The sequence below is a fragment of the Salvelinus alpinus genome, chromosome 11 (assembly GCF_045679555.1).
Source record: "Salvelinus alpinus chromosome 11, SLU_Salpinus.1, whole genome shotgun sequence".
NCBI lineage: Eukaryota > Metazoa > Chordata > Actinopteri > Salmoniformes > Salmonidae > Salvelinus > Salvelinus alpinus.
In genome coordinates this window covers 28,233,242-28,247,445 of record NC_092096.1, presented here as the reverse complement: position 1 = coordinate 28,247,445, position 14,204 = coordinate 28,233,242, and the positions used below count along the sequence as shown (strand labels likewise).

Here is a 14,204-nt window from a genome sequence, read left to right as displayed (position 1 = left end):
GAAACAACTTGTGAGTTTGTGGACGTATGAGAGTGTGACTCAAACCCAGAGTGGCTGCTGGGGGATGTAAGCGTGGTGGGTGATAACGCCGACTACGTCTTTCTTTTTCCCGACGCAGTTAAGCCAAAACCACGCCAAGTTATTCTGAATAACCGGTGTTCTACAAAGCCTTGAGCGCTCTCCAAGTCCGGAAGTGAATATCACGAAGCGCGAAATGTCAGTCACTGTTTAATAACATTTACCCTTGTATTTCAAGATTGAAAAATATAATAACATAATGTAGTGGGCCAAACTAGCCATTAACATCCCTTAACGCTCAAAGACAGATTCAATGGTTGTAGCATTGCTTATTCGACTGAATGATTAGCTAATACATATTTGAGAAATTATGAATTGTAAGCATATGATTTTACCTGATAATAGACTACTATTGATAATATAACTTCATACAACACTAGCTTGCCAGTGGGAGCGTAGTAGAACGCCTCTCTGAAAAACGGGGTGTGGTTTTGTCTTAACTGCGTTGGGGAAAAGTCGCATATCGCGTATGTATATCAATGACATCAACCAAGAGCTGGGGGTAATTTACCACCACCCACTTGAAAGAGAGGTCAATCATTTACAAGGATGCCAGAGTTTTCCAAAGTCTTTCGAAGTTTTAACTTTGAGTGACCTAAAACATAATTATAGGTTTATAAGGTAGGTAGTATTTTACTTTGGTTACATAATTTTTCCTCTCTTCTCCACCCCTTTTCTTAACATGTCCTGTTCGCCTTCTCGTTAAGTGCTTCCACTTCAGTTTACAATACTGATATCACTGTGCTGTGCACAACTCCGCTCGCTTCGGAATGTAGACGCAAATACGTCTGTCTCCACAATGGAACTGCAATCCGAACTGCTCAAGTCCATCTGGTACGCGTTCACATCGCTGGACATGGAGAAATGCGGCAAAGTATCGAAGTCCCAGCTGAAGGTTAGATTTGAAGTGTAATATTTCCAAGTGCTGAGCTTTATAATAATGAAATGGGCGTTGAATTGCTTCTGTGCCACTGGCGCCAGCTTGTTACTCATAGCCTACAATTCACATAATAATATCCACATAATCGTTTGTTTAGATAACCTTATAAACAAACATTTTGAGGTTTGAAGATCTGATCAAGATAGCCTAAAAAATACATTGTTAGCCTCTTACAAGTTATTATATTAGGCTATAATACATTATTCTGCTTGAATCTAGGGATGTATGCCATGTATAAAGTTAACAGTCCACCAGTAAAAATAATAATTAGCATGGATCATGCAGGAATACTGCTCAGTATGAGAAAAATGCACATGAAAACATTCTCACTCACACACAATTTGGATACATTGGTGTCTTTAATACATGGATGCACCCTCATGAGTGTGTATCTATGAAACCCTCTTTCAGTGAGTTATCACAACAGCGGCAGCCTACACACAGAAATGGGAGCATTAAAGTCAGTCGATAGTCACCTATGCCCTCGTTTCAAAGTCCAGGACTGGCCCTCTCCCTTTACTGCAGTCAACCTGTACACATGACAACATATCAGAGTTTACTGTACAACAGAAACAGACGGTGCTGTGTGTTCAGACATCTTCCCCAGTCATCTTCCCCTTCACTTAGTCTCTGGCCTGTCGAGTTCAAACAAGTTGCGTTCTCCCTTTGGTGAGAATCCCAGGAAATAGCAGGCAGGTGTTCAGACATGCTCACACCGAGGGGGCTGTGTGTGGGTGTGTGGGTGTCAGTCAACAGAGGCCTGCAATGTTGTTTACACTGCTTGCTTTGGTTTTTATCATTGACCGCTTTGTTTTTTCATATGATTTGAGATGATTAGAAGTTGTGAACTATTTCAGTAACCACTTACATACTGTATATAAATATAGGAATAGTAGATGTAATATTGACAGTAACATTATACATTTAAAGGGTCATTTTTGGGAGATTCTCATTTGGCCAAAAGACCATCCTCTCCTCGAATCCTCTGTCCTCTCTCCTTGGTGACCCAGAAACCGCTAAGTTGTAGAGTGGTTGAGGATAGTGTCAATTAGTTTAAAACGGAGGAGTGTCCTCGCTTTTTCAAAAGGAGGTGAGGAGAGGACAACTGAGGACAGAGTTGAGCGAACCAATTGAGAATCTCCCTTTGACACAGGCATTTTCTTCATTTCTCTCACTCTCTCTCTGTGTCTGTGTGTGTGCATGTCGCAGGTTCTCTCCCACAACCTGTATACGGTGTTTAACATCCCTCACGACCCCGTGGCATTGGAGGAACACTTCCAAGACGATGACGATGGACCGGTGTCAAAACATGGCTACATGCCCTACCTCAACAAATACATACTGGCCAAGGTAAACTACCTCAACAAATACGTACTGGCCAAGGTAAACTACCTCAACAAATACGTACTGGCCAAGGTAAACTACCTCAACAAATACGTACTGGCCAAGGTAAACTACCTCAACAAATACATACTGGCCAAGGTAAACTACCTTAACAAATACATACTGGCCAAGGTAAACTACCTCAACAAATACATACTGGCCAAGGTAAACTACCTCAACAAATACGTACTGGCCAAGGTAAACTACCTTAACAAATACATACTGGCCAAGGTAAACTACCTCAACAAATACGTACCGGCCAAGGTAAACTACCTCAACAAATACGTACCGGCCAAGGTAAACTACCTCAACAAATACGTACCGGCCAAGGTAAACTACCTCAACAAATACGTACCGGCCAAGGTAAACTACCTCAACAAATACGTACCGGCCAAGGTAAACTACCTCAACAAATACATACTGGCCAAGGTAAACTACCTCAACAAATACATACTGGCCAAGGTAAACTACCTCAACAAATACATACTGGCCAAGGTAAACTACCTCAACAAATACATACTGGCCAAGGTAAACTACCTCAACAAATACATACTGGCCAAGGTAAACTACCTCAACAAATACATACTGGCCAAGGTAAACTACCTCAACAAATACATACTGGCCAAGGTAAACTACCTCAACAAATACATACTGGCCAAGGTAAACTACCTCAACAAATACATACTGGCCAAGGTAAACTACCTCAACAAATACATACTGGCCAAGGTAAACTACCTCAACAAATACATACTGGCCAAGGTAAACTACCTCAACAAATACATACTGGCCAAGGTAAACTACCTCAACAAATACATACTGGCCAAGGTAAACTACCTCAACAAATACATACTGGCCAAGGTAAACTACCTCAACAAATACATACCGGCCAAGGTAAACTACCTCAACAAATACATACCGGCCAAGGTAAACTACCTCAACAAATACATACCGGCCAAGGTAAACTACCTCAACAAATACATACCGGCCAAGGTAAACTACCTCAACAAATACATACCGGCCAAGGTAAACTACCTCAACAAATACATACCGGCCAAGGTAAACTACCTCAACAAATACATACCGGCCAAGGTAAACTACCTCAACAAATACATACCGGCCAAGGTAAACTACCTCAACAAATACATACCGGCCAAGGTAAACTACCTCAACAAATACATACCGGCCAAGGTAAACTACCTCAACAAATACATACCGGCCAAGGTAAACTACCTCAACAAATACATACCGGCCAAGGTAAACTACCTCAACAAATACATACCGGCCAAGGTAAACTACCTCAACAAATACATACCGGCCAAGGTAAACTACCTCAACAAATACATACCGGCCAAGGTAAACTACCTCAACAAATACATACCGGCCAAGGTAAACTACCTCAACAAATACATACCGGCCAAGGTAAACTACCTCAACAAATACATACCGGCCAAGGTAAACTACCTCAACAAATACATACCGGCCAAGGTAAACTACCTCAACAAATACATACCGGCCAAGGTAAACTACCTCAACAAATACATACCGGCCAAGGTAAACTACCTCAACAAATACATACCGGCCAAGGTAAACTACCTCAACAAATACATACCGGCCAAGGTAAACTACCTCAACAAATACATACTGGCCAAGGTAAACTACCTCAACAAATACATACTGGCCAAGGTAAACTACCTCAACAAATACATACTGGCCAAGGTAAACTACCTCAACAAATACATACTGGCCAAGGTAAACTACCTCAACAAATACATACTGGCCAAGGTAACCATCCCATCATACTCAATTGAGGATTTTCACATTGAGATGAGTGAATTCCAGTCCATTCAGGAGATGAATTGCACTTGATCTTGATCTTAGTTCACCCAAAATTACATATTGGTTTCCTTAACCTGTGAGCAAAACCGAAGCATGCATTGCTGTCTTACCTTGTCCATAGACTGCTTACAGAGTATAGAAACCAATATGTCATTTGGGTGAACTATCCGTTTAATATCTAAAACTCTTTACCAGTACTAATGAACAAATGAACCCCTGGTGTGCTGCACCCAGGTCAAAGAGGGTGCATACGACAAGGAGACGTTTGACGACCTGTGCTGGATGATGACCATGAAGAAAAACTACAGACCTACCAGTGGCCAGGGGGGGCTGCTGTGCTCCCTGAGAGACTGCTTCAAACTTTTCTGTCTCTTCAACCTGCTCTCGGAGGACCACTACCCACTCATCATGATTCCACAGGAGGTGAGGGGGTTGGAGGGATGAGGGGGCCAGGGAGAGACTGACCTCCATTGGCACATTTAAATATAAAGCCAAATAGTATCTTTCAGAGAGAAAAGAGATGTACAGGTAGAGAGGAAATAGTTAATCTGAAAAAGAGGGAGGGAGAATAGAGGGTTAATAGACACACGTACTGTATATAAACAGTAAGAGAATAGTTGTAGTTATGCAGTCCAGTGGCCATTTTGACTACACTGTGTGCTTTGACGCTTGCAGTATACAAACTGTATGTTTATCGATTAGCCCCTTGCTCAGTGGAGGCTGCTGAGGGGAGGACGGCTCATAATAATGGCTGGAACGAGCCCGTCCTCCTCAATTATGGTGCCACAATCCTCCGGTGCATTTTCTAAAATATCTCTACTCTAGGTCCTTACTTCCTGTTCTCCTCCCCCTAAGCAGGAAGTCAGAGTAGAATAAACCAATAGGAGGGAGGTTTAGTTTCCTGTTGATAACATCTGCAGGCTTTATGAAGATGTGTTGCAACTTGCTGACCACAGCATTATCCCTTTACTAGATAACTTTCTGAATATGGGTCCCAGCAAATTCGCCCATAGAAGGATAAAGATCTTTTCTGACTTGTACGCACGCACACACACACGCAGGTGGAGTACCTGATGAAGAAAATCTCCACTGCGATGAACCAGGAGTGGGATGGCAAGCCCCTGGAGGACCTGCTATCCCAAAATGCCTCTGTCCAGGAGGAGGTCATGTCGGTGTGGGTGTTCCTGGATCACATGGGCGCCGGGAGGCTGCTGAGGGTCAGCAATGCGGGTGCCTTCAGTCTGGCTCTGGACCAGGTCTTCTTTGAGATGTACCACAACGTCCTCAAGAGGGTGAGTTGGTGGGACTGTATGGATGTGGGGCTGTGTGTGTGGGCTGTTTTTCTGTGTGTGTGTGTGTGTGTGTGTGTGTATATGTGTGTTTGCGCTGAATGAAATTCACATTACAGGGACAATGATTGATCCCTCTCTCTCCCTCTCTCTCGGTCTGTCTCTCTCTCGCAGGGTTACATGTGGAAAAAGGGACATGTGCGCAGGAACTGGATGGAGCGTTGGTTTGTACTCAGGCCATCCTTCATGGCCTACTACGCCAGCGAGGACCTGAAAGACAAGAAGGGAGAGATTCCATTGGACCAGTATTGTGTTGTGGAGGTAATCTTGTTTTTCTGGTTTATCTTTCAATCCACAAAAATCTTGGCTAGGGTAATACATTTTTTTTGTTAATGGCTGAGTGAATCGCTACTGTGTACCTGAGACTGAGAAGTACACTATATATACAAAAGTATGTGGACACAAAAGTAAATCGAGCACACAGCCATGCAATTTCCATAGACAAACATTGGCAGTGGAATGGCCTTACTGAAGTGCTCAGTGACATTCAACTTGGCACAAGTCAGTTTGTCATATCTGCCCTGCTAGAGCTGCCCCGGTCAACTGTAAGTACTGTTATTGTGAAGTGGAAACGTCTAGGAGCAACAACGGCTCAGCCGGAAAAAGTTCACAGAACGGGACCGCCAGCTGCAAAAAATCCTCTGTACTCAGTTGCAACACTCACTACCGAGTAATAAACTGCCTCTGGAAGCAACGTCAGCACAAGAACTGTTTGTCTGGAGCTTCATGAAATGGGTTTCCATTGCCGAGCAGCCGCACACAAGCCTAAGATCACCATGCTCAATGTCAAGCGTCTGCTGGAGTGGTGTAAAGCTCGCCGCAATTGGACTATGGAGCAGTGGAAACGCGTTCTCTGGAGTGATTAATTATACTTCACCATCTGGCAGTCCGACAGACATCTGGGTTTGGCAGATGCTAGGAGAGCGCTACCTACCCAAATGCATAGTGCCAACTGTAAAGTTAGGTAGAGGAGGAATAATGGTCTGGGGCTGTTTTTCACGGTTTGGCCTATGCACCTTAGTTCCAGTGAAGGGAAATCTTAACGCTACAGTATACAATGACATTCTAGACGATTCTGTGCTTCGAAATTTGTGGCAAGAGTTTGGGGAAGGCCCTTTTCATGTTTCAGCATGACAATGCCGCCGTGCACAAAGCCAGGTCCATACAGAAATGGTTTGTCAAAATCGATGTGGAAGAACTTAACTGGCCTACACAGAGCCCTGACTCCAACCCCATCAAACACCTTTGTGATTAATTGGGATGCAGACTCCGAGCCAGACCTAATCGCCCAACATCAGTGCCCACCTGACAAATGCTCTTGTGGCTGAATGGAAGCAAGTCCCTGCAGCAATGTTCCAACATCTAGTGGAAAGCCTTCCCAGAAGAGTGGAGGCTGTTATAGTAGCAAATGGGGGACCAACTCCATGTTAATGCCCATGATTTTGGAATGAGATGTTCGACGAGCAGATGTCCACATACTTTGTCATGTTTTGTATTTTTTTTATTCAACTTTTATTTCTACAGGGTGGGTCACCATTGAGACCAGGGTCTAATTTGAAAGGGATCCCTGTGAACATTAACATACAATAAATAATATCAATACAAGAAATAAAACAGGATTAATCAAAACAAACACAATTCTCACATCACCTCCCTTAAACTCCATCTAAGCTGTCCAATGGAGAGCAGTGAGTCTAGTCTAACAGTGAGTCTATTCCATGAGCTGGATCTTCAGTTAATATGTGAGCTGATATAGTGGGGGGAGTCTCTGAAGAACCGCTTTATGTACAAAAAGTAGCCAGTGCTGGACCCTTCTGGTAGTTAGAGACTCCCAGCCAACAGAACTATACACAATGCAGTGATGTGTACGGAACATTGTCCCCAGTGATAAAGCAAAGTGCTGAATGCTAGTTTGAATCTAAAGGTTTTAAAGCAGAGGCTGCCACATGCATGTAGATTACATCACCATAATCAAGTACTGGGAGAAGCGTTGCTTGAACAATCTTCCTTCTACTTTCCAAAGTGAGGCAGGATTGATTTCTATAAAAGAAACCAATGTTAATTCTCAACTTTCTTGTCAGTTTGTCAATGTGTGTTTTTAAAAGACAGCTTATCAATCCAAACACCCAAGCACTTATAATGGAGGACTTGTTCAATTTGGGCTAACTTCAATCAAATCAAAGTTTATTTGTCACGTGTGCCGAATTCAACTGGTGTAAATGCTTACTTACAGGCTCTAGCCAATAGTGCAAAAAAGGTATTAGGTGAATAATAGGTAGGTAAAGAAATAAAAACAACAGTAAAAAGACAGGCTGTATACAGTAGCGAGGCTATAAAAGTAGCGAGGCTACATACAGACACCGGTTAGTCAGGCTGATTGAGGTAGTATGTACATGTAGATATGGTTAAAGTGACTATGCATATTTGATAAACGGAGAGCAGCAGCAGTGTAAAAGAGAGGTTGCCGGGGGGGGGCTCACAATGAAATTAGGAGTCTTATGGCTTGGGTAAAAACTGTTGAAGCCTTTTTGTCCTAGACTTGGCACTCCGGTACCGCTTGCCATGCGGTAGTAGAGAGAACAGTCTATGACTGGGGTGGCTAGGGTCTTTGACAATTTTTAGGGCCTTCCTCTGACACCACCTGGTGTAGAGGTCCTGGATGGCAGGCAGCTTAGCCCCGGTGATGTACTGGGCCGTACGCACTACCCTCTGTAGTGCCTTGCGGTCAGAGGCTGAGCAATTGCCGTACCAGGCAGTGATGCAACCAGTCAGGATGCTCTCGATGTTGCAGCTGTAGAACCTTTTGAGGATCTCAGGACCCATGCCAAATCTTTTTAGTTTCCTGATGGGGAATAGGCTTTGTGGTGCCCTCTTCACGACTGTCTTGGTGTGTTTGGACCATTCTAGTTTGTTGTTGATGTGGACACCAAGGAACTTGAAGCTCTCAACCTGCTCCACTACAGCCCCGTCGATGAGAATGGGGGCGTGCTCGGTCCTCCTTTTCCTGTAGTCAATGTGCAAATATGTAGGTCCTCAAAGTTAATATTACGAGACCTGGAGACCAACATAAACTTGGTTTTATTAGTATTTAGCACTAGTTTAGATCAGTAAGCAATTTTTGAATAGAGTCAAAACCATGCTGAAGGTTATGAATGGCCTGCTCTTAAGAGGGGGAACAGGAGTAAATAACTGTATCATCCACATAGAGATGAATGTTACAGGTTTTAACAGATAGACCAATATTATGTATAGAAATAGTGAAGAGAACAGGGCCAAAAATCGACCCCTGCGGCATACCTTAAATAATATTGAGGAAGCTAGATTTGATACCGTCAGTACAAGTTGTGTCCTCTCCATTAGATAGTTATTGAACCAACTGCAAGATGCCTGATCTAACATATTTCACACAACCTTTGTACAAGTAAGAAATGGTCAGCAGTATCAAATACTTTTGACAGGTCAATAAGGCAGCACAATGATTGTTATGGTGTAAACAATATAGCACATCATCTAGACAAGTATAGCTGCTGAAACAGTGCTATGTCTGTTAATCCGTCTGCATATTTCAAGACATGACATATGGGGGTGTAGTGAGATACCCAAAAGGCTGGATGATTCTCTTGTCATCACTCATCCTTGAAAAAAGGTATACTATACTGAACAAAAATATCCACCTGACAGGTGTGGCATATCAAGAAGCTGATTAAACAGTATGATTATTACACATGTGTACCTTGTGCTGAGGACAATAAAAGGCCACTCTAAAATGTGCAGTTTTGTCACACCGCACAATGCCACAGATGTCTCAAGTTAAGGGAGCATACAATTGGCATGCTGACTGCAGGAATGTCCACTAGAGCTGTTTTTGAGGCATCTGTTTCTCAAACTAGACACTACTGTACTTGTCTCCTTGCTCAGTTGTGCACCGGGGCCTTCCACTCCTCTTTCTATTCTGATTAGGACTATAAATTCTAACTAGCATAAATTGGGCATTATCACCAAGGGCCACATTTAGAACTAGACATTCAAATTGCTTAGGGACAGAGGTAGTGAGAGATACAGAAACATTTAAGTTGTCCTTTGTAAATATGGCGACACCTCCACCTCTGTCAGATCCAAAACATTATAACCAGCTAGAGACACATCATTATCCGGCACAGTCTAATTTAGACAAGTTTCCCTCAACCCCTCCCATCTATCTCTGAACACCATCCAGTTTTTTCTATTAGCCATATATTTTTCAACTGTGCTATGTTTCACAAAAGTTCTGAACCTTTCTATTCTCATAGTTTGTACAGATTGTAAATTAAATTTTAAAAAATTGCTAAAATTATTATTATATTAATTGATTGTCAATGACTTTTCAAATCACCCATCAGTGCTATTTGCAGACTTAGCTCCAAGTAAATGTTGCAATTCTTCAGCCATTCCTGAACCGGTGACCAAAAACAAGCCACATATGGACAGTACCAAAACAAATTATCTAATGATTCTGTCTTTTCGCAGCAAAATCTGCAGTGCTGAGATGGTTTTATCCCCTATATATAAAATGTAATTGGTTGCAAGAATTTTGTATAATCATTTAAATGGAACAATTTAAAGTTTTGAATCCGGTGTTGTTTTGTGTATCAGTTCATAAACCATGTGCCATGGAATTGGTGTATTGGAAATCTCTTCCCAACTATTTGGCAATCTATATGGCACAGCTGTTCATTTTTGGAAGTTAAATGAAACTGGTATACTTTTTTATTTATCATTTTCTTTAACCACTTTTGGTCTTTAATGCAGGGCCGACCGACAATTTCCTTACTCTTTCCCTCTTCCATTTATGATGTTTCAGATATTACCAGAATGTCCACATTGGTTTGAGAGGTCAGAGTTCAAGATCAAACTTCTGACATTTACATGAATCAGTCCAACGCCACAGCTGCAGGATTTCATATCAGACTCTAATATCAGCACATATGCTCAGTTGGTAACCCCTTATTTGAAAATACCATAGGGTTAGCTTGAATTGGTATAGATACAAGCTTGTCTAGAATTGTACCATTGGGCCTATATTTTGAACTAAGATGTGGATTACAACAAGAGTCAATGAGGGTTACCTGTTGCGAGCCTGATGCAAATACTGATCATTTATGGTTGGGATTACCTGAGCGGAACTTGGGGTGTTGATAAGTCAATGTCACCCTGGTAGTCAACCACCAGTTGTCCTCTCTTTGTCTTAGGCTATTCCAGACAGGGATGGGAAGCGTTGTCTCTTTTGTGTGAAGACCACCAGCAAGACCTATGAGATGAGTGCCGCCGACCAGAGACAGAGGGTGGAATGGACCCAAGGTGAGGGGATGTGAACAAGTGTAACGCCCTGCCTGAGACACAAGCCTAATTGTCGTCCTCGGACCAAGAGGATATCCTGTTGCCTTAATGGTTAAAACATTTGGGAGACCCCTCGGTTGAAAAGCATTAGGGAAGGAACATCACTTTTTTCTGATTCTCCTGTGTGTGTCTTTTCTCTCCCCAGCCTTGCAGACTGCCGTCCGTCTCCAGGGTGAGCGCAAGTCCTCCCTCCACCAGGAACTAAAGCTGAAGAGGCGGGTCCAGCGCGAGCAGAGTCAACGGGAGCGCAGCCTGAGCGCCAGCAGCAGCCACGGCAGCCAATCAGAAGAGCTTACCATTCAAGACCTGGAGAAGGAAAAGGAACGGCAAGGACAGGAGATAGAGAGTATTATTCAGGTGAGCAGGAGGGAGAGAGAGTGAGGCATTAAAGAGAAGGGGGGAAAGAGGGGGTAATGCATACAGTACCTAACATGACATCTAGGATGTATTTGTGTCCCACAGCACCAGCGAGAGGTGGAGGCACGGCGCAGGGAGGAGGAGGAGAAAGAGAGGGAGCAACAGAAGGAGGTCCAGAGAGAGTTGGAGAGACAGCTAGAGGAGGCAGAGAAGGTAAGATAATACTGAAGAATGAGGTTTATCAGTGCACCTATGTAGGTTCCCCAGATAAATGATTAGTGTGTGTGTGAGAGAGAGAGAATGCAGCCGGTGTACATGTATACGTGCCTGATTGCCTGCCTGCGTGTGTTCCCCAGTTGCGGGAGAGCATGCAGGCTGAGATGGCAGAGAAGGAGAAGGAGGCCGAGCAGCAGAGGAAGAGGATCCAGGAGCTGGAGCTGACCCAGCACAAACTGGAGGCTGCTCTCAACACAGAGATACAGGCCCACATGGAGGAGGAGAGAGTCAGGCTGGAGCTAGAAGGGTAACACGCCTACAAAAACGTATCTCAACACGGAGATACAGGCCCACATAGAGGAGAGAGTCAGGCACACACACGCAATTTTACACACACACACACACACACACACGGACACACACACATGGCTGCAAGACTAAAGACACAGATCAGATCACCAAACGTCCCTGTCTATTGCAGTAGAATTGTCTTCTGTGTACTTATATCCCTCATCCTCTCTCCTAACTATCCTTGTCTCCCTTTCTACTGTCTCTACCGTTGTCCTCCTTCCTCTCCTTTCCCAGAGTACTGCAGGCAGAGGAGGAGAAGAGCAGGCAGTGTCTGCTCCTCCAGGAGCAGCAGGAGGCATCCCGCCACTTCAGCCCCATGGAGGAGGCCCCAAACAGAGCTAAGGAAGAGCGGCCGGCCCCCTCTGCCCTCCACTACGCCTCCCAGGAGCTCCAGAGCCTCCGAGAGACCCGAGAAAGGAGTCACCAGCACCTGGAGGTGAGAGAGAGGAGATGAGAGGAAGAGGTGGCAGGAGGTGAGGGGAGAGCAGGATAAGGCTATTGTTCAGGATCTTTTTAGGTGGGAATCTTGCTACATTGGACTTTAGGCAGCCATAATTTCCACAGTGAAAAAGCTTTATAGAATTATTTGCAGGTGGAATTGTTGCATAGGGCACCTATAAGTCAATAACACCTAGTAAATGATAGATGGTAAAACAAAGTGCAACTGACATCAACTTTAACTGTGTTCTCGTGTCCTTGTTTCCCTCTCTCTGGGTCTGTAGGAAGTTCAGGAGAAGCTACGTAAAGCCAGCTTCCATGTCCGACACTGGAACGTTCAGCTCAACCGCCTAATGAAACCCGTCGCTCCTGGGGGTAATGCTCTGCCATGTATTTCTCCCTCTCTCTGTGTGTGTGTGTGTGTTGCAATAAAAAAAAATACTACAATAAGAAATCAGATTTGATGGACAGTCAATAAAATATATTCAATATGGTATGCCATATCTTTTGCTACAGACAAGTTATCATCGTTGCCAGCGAAAATCACCTGCTCGAAACAGGAGGGGGCGTTAGCCAGCAGTGAGTTTATCGCTAAACTCCAACCAAGAGCCAATCAAGAAACTCAGCAAATACTTGAGAGCCAATCGGCTACAGAAGAGAAAGGACTACAGGAACAGGTGGAGGCTATCACCCTGTCAGACCCTGGGGAATCGTGATGTGTCATGGGTAAATTGTGACTGACTGATCTACAAATAATATTGTAGTTATTTATGATGCAAGGATCTTTGCAGATCAGTCATTCGGCAGTCGTCTGCACTGTCGTCTGCAATGTCGAACATTCCCAGTTGTTTTACATGTCAACAGTCTGGCCGAGTTCCTGCCTGACTAGATGTGCAGGTGTTGCATTGCATCAATCAATGGTTGTGTGCCACGTCATCGACTGTGCAGTCGGGCATCAGATTTCTACATCAATTGAGGTGCTTAGCTGATGTGTTAAATACCAATCCAGGCTTTGAAGATCTGGAATGTAGTCGGGGAGGAACTCGACCTCTACCAATGGTAGTGCTGACTAGGAGATGAGTAGGATCTGTAAAAAATAAATTAAAGGGAATTTGTCTTCCTATTAGAAAGTGCTTTGATCGAGGAGATACTACCTGTGCAATAAGAATGCTAATTTTAGTTTCTTCCTTCACAAAAAATATTCCGTTCCGTACGAACATGTCCCATGATGAGGACTATGATTCTTGACAGGTGGACCCAGTAGCCTATACACTACTTCAAGAACTGAGAAACACCTCATCAACCAACTGACTGTTCAGATTTCCATCTTGCTCGGGGACAACAGTCATTGTAAATGATAGAATACCGAGAATAAATGACAGGTTTGAATTTCTGTACAAAAGAAGTGCACATAATGGTATGTTGTGTGTGAACAAAGTGATTGCTCTCTTCTCCAAGGCAGTCTAACAAACCCATGTATGCCATTTTTTTGTCAGGAAAGGAAAAGTGTCATGTCAGGAAAAATCGGGACACGCAAATATGTACAGTCCCCTTTTGAAATAGGCCTAGTATTCAGCACAACACATTCTTGTTTTCCCTCTTTTATTCTTGAAATGCAATCTCTTTGAAGTAATGTCTTAAATCTGTGGCTCACATATGCCTAATATATCGACATATATTAAATATATGTAATATGTACTAATATTTAAAATAAAAATATCTAAATACATGTCTTACCCATGTCCATATGTCACATATAGTATTATACAGTATATCGAGTGGTTGATGTTTTTTCGAAGTTTAATATATTTGTTTGTGTAGGTAAGTAGGCCTACCAAGCAATGAAAAAATATTCAAACAGTCAAGTGCAATATTTCTAA

The 14,204-nt window shown here is 43.3% G+C and overlaps 1 protein-coding gene across 2 annotated transcripts; it reads left to right on the top strand.

Moving 5' to 3' along the window:
* The first annotated feature begins 549 nt into the window (after positions 1-549).
* LOC139533837 (differentially expressed in FDCP 6-like) lies at positions 550-14,053 on the top strand. Of its 2 annotated transcripts, XM_071332273.1 has the most exons (13): positions 550-699; positions 786-973; positions 2,228-2,368; positions 4,472-4,660; positions 5,299-5,529; positions 5,701-5,847; positions 10,815-10,923; positions 11,108-11,319; positions 11,425-11,532; positions 11,676-11,842; positions 12,121-12,322; positions 12,609-12,699; positions 12,841-14,053. In XM_071332273.1, the coding sequence occupies exons 2-13, from the start codon at positions 878-880 to the stop codon at positions 13,038-13,040; spliced, it is 1,893 nt and encodes a 630-aa protein (XP_071188374.1). In that variant the 5' UTR covers positions 550-699; positions 786-877; the 3' UTR covers positions 13,041-14,053. The 2 variants fall into 2 exon arrangements, with proteins under 2 accessions (XP_071188374.1, XP_071188376.1); XM_071332275.1 differs by lacking the exon at positions 786-973 and having other exon boundaries at positions 565-699.
* Positions 14,054-14,204: the final 151 nt, after the last annotated feature.